At 37.7% G+C, this 15075-nt stretch overlaps 1 protein-coding gene across 1 annotated transcript in view; it reads right to left on the bottom strand.

Moving 5' to 3' along the window:
• Positions 1 to 15075, bottom strand: part of tacr1a (tachykinin receptor 1a) — a 39634-nt gene that overhangs the window by 13435 nt on the left and 11124 nt on the right. Inside the window, exon 2 of the mRNA XM_028457567.1 lies at positions 11753 to 11947. Coding sequence (XP_028313368.1) covers positions 11753 to 11947 — 195 coding nt within the window. The remainder of the gene's footprint in view (positions 1 to 11752; positions 11948 to 15075) is intronic.

The following is a 15075-nucleotide window of genomic DNA, read 5'->3' as shown; positions in this document are numbered from 1 at the left end:
TATTACTATGAAGACTGACAAAATACAATTCAGAAATTCAAATTCAAAATTTTAATTTGTGTGGCCCGGATGCTCCATAAGATAGTTAAAGTTGGATTTAGTGTTAAAAAAACATCCCCAATAGGAACATGCAGACTAAAGACATAGAAGAAAAAGAAATAGATTGGAGCTTTGTGGGAAAACTAAGACTCTCCCTGTCAAACTATTCTGCCAGACACTTCACATTCATTATAAACGATCAGCTTTAAAAAGAGTTTTAGGAGGACTCCTTAGAGAAGAAGCGAGACGATAATGATGACAACAATTGATTCATATTCTCCCATTATCGTACGACAGAGGCTGCCTTTCCAAGCACAGCGTTGAAATAAAACCCTGCCTCCGACCAAATGACAGACGCACTGATTAGGAAGAGCTTCATCCTCCTCCTCCTCCTCCTCCTCGTCGTCACACCTCCAGACCAAATCAGAAAGTCGAGTGTATCTCACGCTACAAGTGTTGGCGGCTTATTTACTCATGTGTCTGATTTACATGATTAAAGTGGCTTCAAGGTCCAAATTACTCCATGGAACAGATTTGCAGATGATGAAAACCATCTTCAGAAAAAAAGAAAAAAAAAAATGGTTTTTGCATCATACCAACAGAAAAGCTTTAGAAAATAAAGCACACATTGTTCCACCTCCTACACCTGTTTCGTCTTAGAGTTTAGATTTTATTCTTGCCTGTAGTGTAGCGCAAGAGCACTGTGCTCATATTTCAGCCTCCGTGATATTGAGATCATTGAAATTGATATTTAATTGTAGAGTTTCGTGTAAGTTGTAGAAGAAAAGAGTCCAATATGTTCCTCAGAAAGCTATGAATCCATGAATGACAGACATTGTTGATACGGAAACAGAAGTTGCAACAAAAGTTTCTGATTGGGAGCGCTGGTTGTCGTTTGAGAACATGTTTTATTATTTAAATTACTTAAATTAAGATATAAAAGATCTAAAATTTGAACTGGCCTAACAGGAGTAAGTAGCAAATTGTAATAAAATGTATTACATTTTTTGTGATAATTATTATTGGATTTTTTTTTTTTTTTTTTTGCCTTTTTCTGATGCCCAGAATTAGCTGGTACATGTTTTCCTGGCCAGTATAAATATCTAATAAATGAGGAATCCAATACATTTTAGTGTACTTGTTTATACCTAGATCTACATAACTAATATAAGACATGGAAAGTTGGTCAGATTTGATTGTATTTAACTGATGTTGTAAGATTAAAATAAGTTGTTCAATTGCTTATTGATCAATGCATTTGTCTCTGACTGTCCTTATCGGACACCGGCCTTTGGTACACTGACACTTGTTCAATAAAGGAGGCGCTGTTTGGGAGGGAGCCCGTTGGGAATATGAGGAATAGGAAAGCATGTTTAGTCTGTTGGGGATGAAGTATGACCTTCGCTAAACCAAGGAGTTCCCTGATCAGTATGAAAGCAGAAAAAAAGCATCCCTCAGAGATGTACAATACTTTGGGAATTTGAAACTTTATCATTTAAACCAGCTGTGAAACAAACAAAATCTATACACGCTCAATTGTTCAGAGCATATACAGCAGCTGGTGTTGTTTGTATTCCCTTTCGACCACATGTAGATAACATTCATGGAGGCTTTAACATAAAAAAAAAATATCACGTCTTTAGTGAATTTGTGTACATTATTTATTTCTAAAAAAAAAAAAATAAAAAAAAAGCCACCAACAGTGTTTCAGGGAGAGGGAACTTGACCAAAAAAAGACCAACAAAGCTAATTAAAGTGCAACCACACCAGGATTAGAACTCAACCTACAGATACAGCAACACTGAAATCAAACCCATGTTCCACAAACGAACTGAACATGGAAATTAAAAACACCGAACTGAAATACTAGAACAGTAAACTAGACCTGGTCTGTTCATGAATGACCCATATTAAAGTGTCAAATATACACTGAACAAAAATCTAAACGCAACACTTTTGGTTTTGCTCCTATTTTTCTTGAGCTCACCTCAAAGATCTAAAACATTTTCTATATTCACAAAAGACCTATTTATCACAAATAGTATAATATATATAATATAATTTGCAAACATAATCCATCCCACCTCACAGGTGTGGCATACCAAGTTGCTGATTAGACAGCATCATTATTGCACAGGTGTGCAATAATGATAATAGAGATGTATCTTATTAAATAATGATGAAATATTTCCTTTCAAGCCCAGTCGAGACTAGCACTGATCTACTATTCTTCTACTCTAACTCTATCATAAGGAGAAGCACTTGAACCTGTTGCCATGTGACTTCAATCATTTACCATTAGCTCACTGATCGTTCTGCCTACCTGGAAGTCTTTTTTGACATCAGTCCATCTTATTTCTAGTCAGAAATACCTCTGAACACTTACTTTAGGCCTTATTCACCAGAAAAATAAATGTCTTATTTTCAGATATTAAAATTCATTCTGGACTCATCAGTAGCTTTAAGATACATGCAAAGAATTATTCTTTGCAATAATTTCATGCTTTAGAAGAGTTTCACACATGCAACTCTTTTAGACATGTATTTAAAAGAAAACTGAAATGAAAGAGAATGCTCTGTAACTTTTCGTGGTTTTTAAGAATTGATTTTTATGGTCCTGGTCTTGACTCGTTTTGGTCCCAGTGCATTCTCATTTCAGGCAAGTATTGGTCCCAGATAGTGTGGTCTTCAGTATAGATCAATGGTTGACGGCTCAACTAGTCTGGGACACTCTAGTCCTGTTTGCCCTTCTGTTCACTAACCCAACCAGTCGAAGCAGAGGGCTGCCACCTCTGAACGTGGTTTCGCTAGAGCAGTGGTGCCCAATCCTGGTCCTCAAGGGCCCCTATCTAGCATGTTTTAGTTGTTTCCCTCTTGAGGACAAGGATTGGGCACCCCTGCGCTAGAGATTTCTTCCTATAAAAAAGAAGGAGTTGTTTCTTCCCACTGTCGCTAAATGCTTCTTCATGTGGATCTTGTTGGGTTCTTTCTTTCCTACTGTGGACTCTATATTTTGTTAAGCGCTTTGAGATGACTTTGTTGTAATTTGCGCTATATAAAAAAAGTTGAATTGAATTGAATATTAGCGAGGTCTGGAAAGGCTAAAGAAGTTAATTTGATGGTAAAGGTTAAAGGGACCTGTTGTCTTTTAAAACATAACATCGCATGCGTGTGAATGTATGTGCCTCACTTTGTCTATGAAAGTGTCTGTGTGTAAATATTTACCACAAGGAAACAGACAGATGAGCACACCGTAAGCTCAGTTTCAAATAAAGCAGTGAGTTACAGACAGGAAGTGGGTGTTTACACATGTTTATAGCTGTAATTAATGAGCGATAGGAGGAGGAGGAGGAGGAGGAGGAGGAAAATGCAGCAGCTGCTCTTTTGACTCGTTTGCTGCTGAGCACGTGCACAAGATATGAGAACAGGGCGCCTCGCATATCACAGGCGCGCACTGTGCTGAGCCTGAATGGGTGGGATGGAAAAGGACGAGGTGTGCTCGTCCTCGCCCTGCTTCTTGAGCGTGCGCAGGATCAACCGAGCCTGTGAGATCGTGAGCCTGCATCCATTACTTTTAGGTATTTCAAGGACAAAATAAGGAAATTTCCTATAAATAAAAAATACTATTACCCCTTTACCAGACATTGCAGGAAACTCAACACCACAAATCAATCACTACCAATAAGTTCATCACAATATCATTAAATTATGAGACAAAAAATGTACATCTATAACTTATAAGAATAATATTACTCAGCATTTCTATGTGCTGTTTTGCAGCCTGTAAATGAATGTAGAAGCTCACAATGAACCACTGAAGCCTGCTTTTTAAAATCGGACCTGCTCAGTTGATTGTTATCAGGCTTTCTGATCATCATTAGATTCAGGTGTGACGGAGCAGGGAGAAACGCTGCGGACCGGTGAGGATAAATGAAATTGATATTAAATGGGTGTGAGTGGTTACCTGTTGCAGCTAGAGGGGGATAATGTTTGTGAGGACAGTGAGCCATCATATCCTACTGATTCTGAGGAGGAAAATACCACCACAAACATGCGTGACGCAAGATCAAAAGTGGCTACCACCACATGGGGTCAATGGGAACTCTGCTCCGTCATGAGAACTCACATGGATTCTCTGTGTTGTAAAGAGCATGAGGAGCTCATGAAAGGCTGCATTACATCTACAGTTATTCTGCACAGATATTCTCTACAAACCGTCGCTGAAAATGTGCATGGGGCTACGGACCAGTTAGTAACCATGGCTGCTTGTTAAGGACTTATGACAAATGTGCCTGAAGCCTTTGTGTTGTACATATGATGCATAGATAAAGCTTCAAGTTAAAGCTCACTATGCTTAAAAACACTCAATCACACAATCACTGTCATCTAAAATATCTTCCAGGTTATCCAGGAAGTGTTATGATCTTTGGAGTTTGAGATGAATTAAGAAATATGGATTCTTGTCTTTTGTTGGTATTAGGTTGTTTATGACTATGTCCTTGTTTTTTGTGTTGGGTTTTGATTGATATCAGAATCAGAATCAGAATCAGAATCAACTTTATTGACCAAGAGTGTATGAATACACACGAGGAATTTGTTTTGGTGACCTGTGCTCTCTCAGATAGTGTAACATTAAATAATAACAATCAACTAGAATAAAGAAAAATAAATTAAAAAAAAGTATAAACATAAATATAAGAGTAGTTAGACTAATATGTGCAAACTAAATAAAAATAACAAGATAATAATAATAATAATAATAATAATAATAATAATAATAATAATAATAATAATAATAATAATAATAATGAAATAAAATAAAAATACAATAATAATAATAATAAGATAATAGTGCAGTAGTGCATGGAAGAGTAGTGCAGGTGAACATTTAAATGAAAATATTATGTCCATGAACATTATATTTGGCTGATTGTTGTTGGAGCGAATTGACAAGTCCTGGGTTATACAGTATATCCTATTTCAATTACTCTTTCCTGTTGGATTTTGAGTCAGCTGGTCTTTATTTTGGTTTGTAGTTATTTTGTTGGTGTCTGCTTTAGGTTTCCCACTCTGTACCTGTCTGTTTTCACTCAGGTGAAACCAAATCTCCTGATTGCCTTTCCTGCACTATTTACGGTTTGTTTAAACACAGAATAGAAGATTTTTTGGTTAATGGTAGGCTTATTTCTATCGTCGTTTCTCTATCTACTCCTTCAATCCCTCAACAATCAAATGAGAGTAAAATACTGAGCCAATTTCCAGACCATCCAATAAATGTGATTTTTTTTTTTTAAACCACGCTGTATACATTTCTATAGATCTACGTTAATTAGCAAATGTAGCAACTAAAGCCACACTTAAAACTGTTCGATAAAGAAAACAAGGCTAAACTGATTTTCCTGAATCCTCAGATACCTTTAAGGCCTTGAAACCAGAACTCCAGTAACAAGGTATTGATCCAAGTCCTGATGGACCTCATGGGACTTCATCCACAGTATTCACAGCTCCTCTGCTGTTGGGTTATGAGCAGGTATCTTGGTAAACATGTCGTAACTCTTATTTAACCTGTAACAGCTTGCACTGGTTACCCTTCCAAGTTAAACCCTTAAGGCGTTGAAGCTTTCCAGCCTTCATTTACACAGAGTGTATGAGAGCTATGTTGTGTATAAAAACAGCTTTAGGAAAGTGAATTGAGGAATATTAGTAGAGGAACAAAAATGTTCATAAAAAAAAAACAGTGAGAATGATAGATTGAAATAGCATTCACTGGTAAAAAGATGTTTGTATTGTCCTAGTATTACCAAATGGTCTTTAAATGGTTTAGTTGGTAAGAGAGAATTTGCCAAAATAAAAAATAAATGAATAAAACTGCCAATATAAACAAAGCAAGCTCAATGGTGCTTCACTACATAGAAATAACCTGCTGTAACACTATCCTCATTAACCCATGATGCTTTGCTGCAATATATGATGGCGTATCACAAACTCTATAAAGCCCATTTTTTAGAGAAAGGGATTTTCATACCAGCCTGTCATTGCCCAATCCCGTTAGATCTCAGAAGCTAAGCAGGTCTAGGTCTGGTTAGTAGTTGGATGGGAGACCACTGAGAATTCCAGGTGCCACAGTGGGGGACAGTCGCCCCAGTGGTATCTGTCATTGGTGTCCTTGGGCAAGGCACTTCACCCACATTGCCTAGTATGAATGTAGTGTGTGAGTGAGTGTTGGTGGTGGTCGGAGGGGCTGATGACGCACTATGGCAGCCTCGCTTCCATCAGTCTGCCCCAAAATAGCGCGATATAAAATTGATGCATTATTATTATTATTATTATTATTCATAAGTACATTTAGAAGCTTTTAGGCCAAACTTGTAAAGGCAGTGCAGTCTCTTTAACACATTTAACAGCTTTTAATGCTGTCTTCTTCTCCATCACAGTGGAAGGGAAACCACTGGGAGACAGAGTCTTCAAGGGCTGGAAAAAATCCCAATGGATAAAATCTCAGTCACATATTTATTTATTTACATTTATACCAGTATAATATAAAATAGTTATATCAATGCCTTTAAAAAAAATAAAAAGATTCTGATAGGAAATTGATCTGCTATTGCTAGATACATAGCTAACAAGCCTTAAAGATGATTGACAATGTGCTGGGTTGACCTTTGATCTCATTCAAAGACCTAAAAACACAACAAAGACATGCTGCTTACTGAATGTAAGATATCAATGACTATTACAAACATAAAACACATGTAAACATATGCTAACTATCAGTCACTATTAAGTTTAAGTACAGGACATTACCCAAAAAAAAGTGGTTGACTTAAAGGAGCAGTCCGCAACTCTCAAATCCCTCTCTCCACCTCCCTCCCCGCTGCTCTCTTGCCCTGCCTCCAAACTTTCCAAAGTCCCTCCCTCAGAGGCGCTAACAAGCTAATGTTAGCCTGACAGCAACATCAGAGTAATATAACATGCTCTGTTAAAAGCATATTACTGCAGTTCTTCTCTCTCTCAATGTGCACACACCTCAGCAGCAACAGCAACAACACAGCAGCCCACACGGAGGCTACTGCACGAACACAAACAACACATGCACTACAGAGTTCTAGTGTAACAATTACAAATCAAACATAATGTAAATCAAGCAGCAATAATTACCTTTCAAGCAGAAAAGTCGCCAATTCCATCTTCTACTCATTCAGATCATACACTGTAAAAAACAGGGCGCTCCAGCACCGGGAAGGGGGCGGGGACTGGGAGCAACAGCTGTCAGACAGTCCATCAAACACAACTTTTGTCTTTGAACATTCACTCACAATGTCACCTATTAATATCTTCATCTGAGATCTAACTTATTAAATCCCACAGGCTTTGATAGCAGCAGCAGATGTGGTGCCAGAACAAAGATGGACATGTGCAATCTGACCCCAGGTCAGCTTTAATCAGACACGTTATTTACAATATCAGTGGCACTCTGGGCTCTCACTTGGCTGTTACACATTACTGATTACTGTTTTAGTGATACATAAATAAGTCCATCAGACTACTCATGATGAGGAACAATACAGGAGCTGAAATGTGGATAACAACCTGGATTTCTATGGAGAAATGACACTAAAGCAGAAGATGAGAGGGGGACTGCAGGCTGCCAGCGTGATGTGGTGTGATGGGTTGCTGTGCATCAGAGGAGGAAAAAGTACACACATTCTTAATAAAAGTACACACAAAAGGACTTAAAATACACATACTTGAAATCTGATCTGGAAAAAGTTTAAGTACCGCCCCAACTTCTTTTCTCAAATACAAGTAAAAAGTACAGTGTACAGGTGTTGATCTGTTGATGACTTTAATGAGGGTTTAAACTAAGAAGACACACCATAAAGCAGTGGTCCCCAACCACTGAGCCGTGGATCATTTGGTGCTAGAAGCAAAAAATAAATAAGAAAATTATTTATTATTTTCTCTCCATGTGCAATTTTTTTTTTTTTTTAAATTACGACTTTATGGTCAGATTTAACACTTGTATGGAAGGAGAAAAACTGTGAAATAAATGTTAAGCATAAATACTAATGTAACTATTCATCCATCCCAATTTGTGAAACGCAATATTTTTTAACTGTATTTCACGTGTTCACAGACAAAGCTGGTCCCATTAGACTAATGTAACTATTGAGATTATTACACCTAAATATACTGAAGATTAAATCATCAGCTTGATCTGGTTTAATTATAGGAAATCAGAGAGTTATTTATCATTCATAACTTTATGTAACTCATTATCAGATAAATGAAACAAGATTCATCAGCAGTAAAAACACTAATGGAGTTATTTGTGTTTTTCATGTGCTTTTTTTTTGTGAAAATAATTTTATTTCAAGTGAGGAAATAAATGAATTACATACAATAACACTAATAGTGATCCACATGCACAAATATATTCCATGAAATATCAGCTCATGAACTCTGTGAGTCAGCAGTTATCTTTTTAAATGTGTCTAGTGTTAATGTATTAGAATTTACTTGTGTTTGTAAGGTATCGGTTTACAATAAGTTGTTTCTTTATTTATTTTTTTATGTATAGTTTTTATTTATTGTGATTTTTATCATTATTGTGATAGATACCAGAAATTATCGTGATACATTTTTTTTTTTTGTCAATATCGCCCATCCCTAGTACACAGAGAAGATTAAAGCAGAACTAAGTAACTTGCGCATAGCGCTCCCCCTAAAGGTCCCTTTTGGTTATGTCGCTGTCGTAAAAACTCCCCCCCACCCCCCCACTTTGCTCTCCAACAACTGATCACTGAAAAATCCTCATACAACAGTGACACTAAGGGTGCTTTCACACGTATAGTCCCATGTGACCATGTGAACAGTATGAGGAAGAGAGACAAGTAAAATAAACGAATGAAGTGGGATTAAAACGGAAGGGAGAGTGGAAATGTGTGTGATCTGTTTGTTTGTGTGCTGACAAAGCGGCTCTGAAAATGGATGGATGGATGGATGGATGGATGGATGGATAGATAGATGATAGATGGATATTTGTGTGTGTGCTGACTAATGGAGCGCTGGGTTGTGAGTGTGTGTGCGTGCCTGTTGCTGCGACGACAGTGTGCGTGATTGCTGTGCGTTGCTGCTGAGCTGTTACTGCATGGAGTTGCTCAGTTCCTCGGACAAAGGTCTTCTCTGCCTTTTTTTTTGCTGGCTCCGCCATGATATAAGTTTGAGATAAGGAAATTTGTATACAACCGTGTGCAGCCACGGGGCTGGTCATAATCTAGCATTAGTTTGCATTGGACCCACCGGGTCGAAGGCAAGGAGAGTTGCAAGTTTGGTTTTCTGGCCAGAAACAGCAGGGGGAAGTGAAAGACCAATCACCCCATAAACAATTGTATTACCCTCACAGGGACCACAAGACGGATTTATTAAGGTGAAAAAGTTGCTTAGTTCTGCTTTAACACCAGCACCGGCCAAACATTTTGCCTCCTGCCTCTCATTTGAACCTCGATGTTGGGATGAAGGAGTACAAGATAGCAGCGGTCACAGCTTCTGCTGCTTCCTTTGCAGCCGTGTAGCATAAAGATAGAGTGTTAGGATGCATCATTCTGGTGTGTGCTCAACAGAGGGATGCCAAATGTTCTTGGGTGGTATCTCAACTATGTTTAAGATATTTCAATGCGATCCCACTGAACTCTGTTGAACTCAGAGATGGGAATTCAAACCCGGTTCGCAGCTTCACGTGTTTCTCAGTCAGCTCACTTCTTCATTGGCTACATTCAGTTCCACGTCACATATCAAGGGTCGGGAGTCATTTGCTTTCCATAAAACACACGAGGAAATATTGAACAAGTTTAACAACATGTATGATTATCTTAATAATCTAGCATTTGCGTCTTTGGTCGGTAAAAGAGGTGTGTTAAGAGTGAATTTGTTCCAATAATTGACTCTGAGACGGTCGGGCCCCCCCCCCTAACATATTAGCTCAGTATACGTAGTTTCACTGGCTGGGTAGGGTCAAAGAGTAATGGGCGGGGGCCATAGATTTGGGGTGACTTATCAGTTGAAATGGCAGCTATAACAAATGATATCTTGAATTGCTTAAACCAGGACCATTAATGTAAGTGATTATCATTCCTTTACATTTTTTTTTTTGAAAAGCTCACATCAACATCATCATCCAATTGAGATACAGCAGCAGATCTACCAGATGGAGCATTCAACTCAGTTTTAAGTACATTTGGCCTGATTTCTGACCTCCCTGAGTCACACAAGTTTAAAAATGTTTCTGCATTTTGTTTAAGGCTCTTCTGCAGTTGAGCTAGGTGTAAATATCGGGGCTGTATTCAGCTGAAGAGACAAATCTTAAGAGCCCTTTCTTTAGAATAGAATGATAGCACAGTAGCACCAAGAAGTCGGAATCAATAGAACAGATGAACACCAAAACGCTCTATCAGAGGGAACGACAGAAAGGACCCGGGGGGATTTGATGGATGCATGAAGTGGACCACACAGGCTGTGTTTGCATTTAGCTCTTTTTAAGAATCACATCCAGTTTCCTTGCTATATATTCAGTCAAGTAACAGCTTCAGAGCAAACAAGAGTGTAAAAAGCTATAGTAAGTGGGGATTCTTGTTCTAAGCTTTGACCTATGGGGCACTGATTCTGAAGGATAAGATGGGAGTCTTTTTAACAAGAAACAGTATATTTACTGTTTGAAGAGATGTATCTATTCACCTGTAGCAGACTTTTTACTGTTTCTGAAAGATTTTGGAGAGACCTAAAGTTAAAAAACAAAAATAGATCAACAAGTGCCTCATTAGCTTCATTATCCATTCAGACATGTTTAACTTAAGGCCTTCAGGTTGAATCTGCCATTTTATTTGGTTGGTAGGATCACTTTCAAAGGAATCCTTTGATCTTTTTACAAAAGAAAACTGGGATTTATGGCCAGTTTAAGACTATGGGAATCACCACGCTAAGCATTTGTGGGTTGATGATGTGAGAAATGTCCAAATGACAAAAAGTAATAAATTTGACAATAGTATAATTTTATAATTATATATTTTAATGTACCATTATATATAAATAATACAATTAGTCATCAACAAAACGCATGTCACCGTTATATTAGGTTATTCATTTTTAGTTAATATTAATACATCAATTATATATAGCGCTTATTTGGACGCTCAAAGTCGCTTTACAGAATTAAGGGATTATTCTTTCACTCCGCACTTAGAGGTGGTAAACTACTATTGTAGCCACAGTTGCCCTGGGGAAGACTGACGGAAGTGAGGCGGCCATAGTGCGTCATCGGCCCACCACCAACACTCACTCATACACTACATTCATACTAGGCAATGTGGGTGAAGTGCCTTGCCCAAGGACACAATGACAGATACCACTGGAGTGACTGTCCCCCACTGTGGCACCTGGAATTCTCAATGGTCTCCCATCCACCTACGAACCAGACCTGCTTAGCTTCAGAGATCTAACGAGATCGGACAATGACAGGCTGGTATGGCCACAGTTGTACTTAGCAAGATTTTTTAACATAATGCTGGTTTTATTCAAGGATAGCGAGTCTTTTTCCAGAGTACGTTTGAACACAAGTATTTGCACTTTTAATTTCAAAAAGCATGTGTGTACTTTTGCCTCCGCTGTACTTCCATTCGTGAAAACAGGTGGGATTCGCACGTTAACGCACACTCACATCTTTTTGAAGTCACACATGGTGTACTCGGGCCAGTCGATGTAGCACACCACCCGTCCCGGGAGTTCGTCCGTGTTGGAGTAGTAGTACTGAGGGAAGGCCAGGAGCAGAGCCAGTACCCAGATCACAGCCACCACCACTTTGGTCTCCGTGGAGGACATGCGTTGCTGCAGGGGATAGATGATGGCCATGTACCTGCACACAGGAGCAATAACAGGCAGAATGAACCAGTGCTGCTGAGAAATATAACATAGTTACACATGACTGCAAACACATGACAAATACTAGTTATATCTATTGATAGGCTTAGATCAGATGTGTCAAACTTAGTCTAGGTTACGGTTGACTACAGGGTTGGGATCAATTATAATTGTAATTACGTAATTAATTACAATGATGACATAATTATAGCTCTAATTGTAATTGAACAAAAATATTGCTGTTATAATTGTAATTTAATTCTAACTGACTTCAGATAACTAACTTTGATGGACATTCTATAAAAACATTGTAATTAAAGGCACACCTGGTGAACCATGTTACAGTTCTATGTCTTACACATACGTCGTTAATAATTATTAAAATAAGTCTCATATTAAGTATACCTGTCAATTCTCTTCAGCATCGTTTTACCATGTCTTTAAAAGATATACATCTAGGGGTATACTGACAGAAAAAATGCTCAGATGCCCACAATAAAAATATGAATACCAATATTTTCATTGATTAGGACGCCTAACAAAGTAACCAAAAGATAAGAAACGAATTAAGATATTATGATAGGTCATATAATTTAGTGTTTTTTAAGACATGGGTCAATCTGAACAGTTATCATTACAGATGCCAACAAAAAGCTAACAAGTTTTATGAGGTTATCTATTAAAGGCTCAGTAATTGTGATTAATTGAATGTGAACTTTAGTAATTGAGAATGTAATTGGAATTGATTTTCAGGGGAAAATAATAATTGTAATTGAAAAAATGCCGGTCACGTAATCGTAATTAAGTTGTAATTAAACATATACAGTATAATTGAAGACAAAATTGTAACTAAAAAATGTAATTCATCCCAACTCTGGTAAACATACATAAGTGAATTTGATCAAAAGCAGGCTGGACCAGAAATAATCTTAACAAGATGAACAAGGGAATGACAATAATCAATGACAAACAAAACAAGGTGAGTTAGGCCATAAGATCCCAACTGAAGGAATCAGGTGCACCCGCAAATTCACCTGTTGCGGGTGGTTTACTGACACTGCGTGGGGAGATAACAACAGGTGCAAAAGTGGTGGAGCGGCTTTAGTTAAAGGTTTCGGTGTCCGTCCAACATGGAAAATCTGGGAGAGCAGACTGACAGCAAGCACTAAATGAAATGTTGAAGGTTAGAGGATGAGCTGAATTCACATATATTTAAATCAGAGCTAACAAATGTCAATCTAAGCAGGAGAAATACTGTATGGGAGGCTGTAAAAGTCAATGCTGTGTGGAAAACAAAAATAACAGCAGATGAAGTTAAGTAAAGATAGACCAATAGAAGAAGAACAACCTATATTATTGATTCATTAATTCCAGAAATGTTAACTCAGCAGGAAATAACCATTCTCTCTGTCTTTTTTAGTTCTTACTATACATCTCCTCCTCCAATGATATCGGAAGCCATCTGTGAGTAAAACTGTGGCAGTTAACACCTGCCTGTCAATATGCATAAGCAACCACCACCAGCAGCTCCAGCTTCGCCTGTTCGATCCTCCGTGTGTTAAATTTCACGTTTTTATGCACACAAACTTTTGATATATCAAACCCTAAATGCGCAAACTGGAAGCAAAAAAAATCCTATAATGCACATTTGACGTGCAGCTATTTAACAGTAAAACAAAGACGATTCAGAAACTAAAAAAAATCTCTTCCACATTTTTCACAGTGGTTTGACAGTCTGTGCAGTGGCTGTTTCATACTCCTTCCCTGTTTATAGCATATCATACGCATCTGTTATTTAACTCCTTGTGAGACTCGTCTTCTTTCATTTGTTAACAAACTTCTATTTTAGCTTAATTTAATTATCTATATTATATTTAGGCTTGAACTTGTGTGTATTTAAATGGTTGAAATGGTGTACGTACATCCCTATTCAGCATCAGTGCAGTGATTTGAGATAAACAGGTGCTGAAGATAGTTGACCGTGGCCTCCTCTTGGCCAAAGCTCTCCTCTCAAATGCCACCCTCACTCAAATAATTAAGTCTCACTAATCTCACCAATAGCCCAAATCAATTGGATAAATAACCAGTCCTCTTCTAATGATATCAGGGATAAAAGGAGAGGCCTTTGGAATCCAAAGCTCCGTGAAGAATGCAGAAAATCGGAGATCGCACCGTGACCTGCACTCTCTCCACACTTCTGTGATGTGCAAATATAAGACAGATATTTTGATGCAGTCTGAATGTCAAGAAATGCATGCAAGCATGAAAATAGGACTTACAGACTATAAACGCCTCATAAAACTCTATTTTATTACTGCAAGCATTTTGGGGCCTGTGAAAAATGACTCCCGTACTTTAATGTTGGTACATTTTATAGAAATGCATTCCATGTTTTGTCCAATAAAGGTCAAATTTGATTTTTTTATTGAACTTAAATGAGAAACACTCTTTATCAGGCTGATTACATGTCAAATTCTTTTTACCCCTCAGAATTTATCTCAAAGACCCAAAACCCTTAATTACAAAACAAATTGCATTTACACATGAAATTGTGAGTGAGAATGCTGAATGCTGAAATGGTCAGACCAGTTAAAGGCACACATTTCAGGCTATTTTCCATTCATATATTAAGGTTTTGTTTATTCAGACAACTTTTTTTCAGGAAATGTATTCTCCTGACATATTTCGACTGCCAACTGTCAGTCTTCCTCAGAGGTGATTGCTTTAATTTAATAATAATAACTTGGAAAACATAAAAGCATCTACGTATGGCCTTCAATTGTCCTTATTAGCGCTTAGATGATTTTGATGCTTTCCTCATGAAAGAACTCGTAAGGATACATCAAAGCAATCACCTCTGAGGAAGACTGGACATGTCAGGGGATCAAATTTCCTGAAAAAACGTTTTCTGAATAAATGAAACCTTAATATTTCAAAAAAGAAAACAAAATGAAATTGCTGGAATTATTTTCCATTTATTTCTAATGTCTTAGGAGACGTCAAAGGACACATCATGCTGGTTTGGCCCCTCCCCATTTGCCATATCAACTAGAGAAAAAAAACAAAAACTAGTTAAACTTTAATCAACTTGACAGACGACAACCAGTGCAACTACAAAGCTAA

Source organism: Gouania willdenowi, chromosome 9 (assembly GCF_900634775.1).
Source record: "Gouania willdenowi chromosome 9, fGouWil2.1, whole genome shotgun sequence".
Taxonomy (NCBI): domain Eukaryota; kingdom Metazoa; phylum Chordata; class Actinopteri; order Blenniiformes; family Gobiesocidae; genus Gouania; species Gouania willdenowi.
Note: the sequence above shows the minus strand (reverse complement) of the source record. Positions and strands in the feature narration are given on the sequence as shown.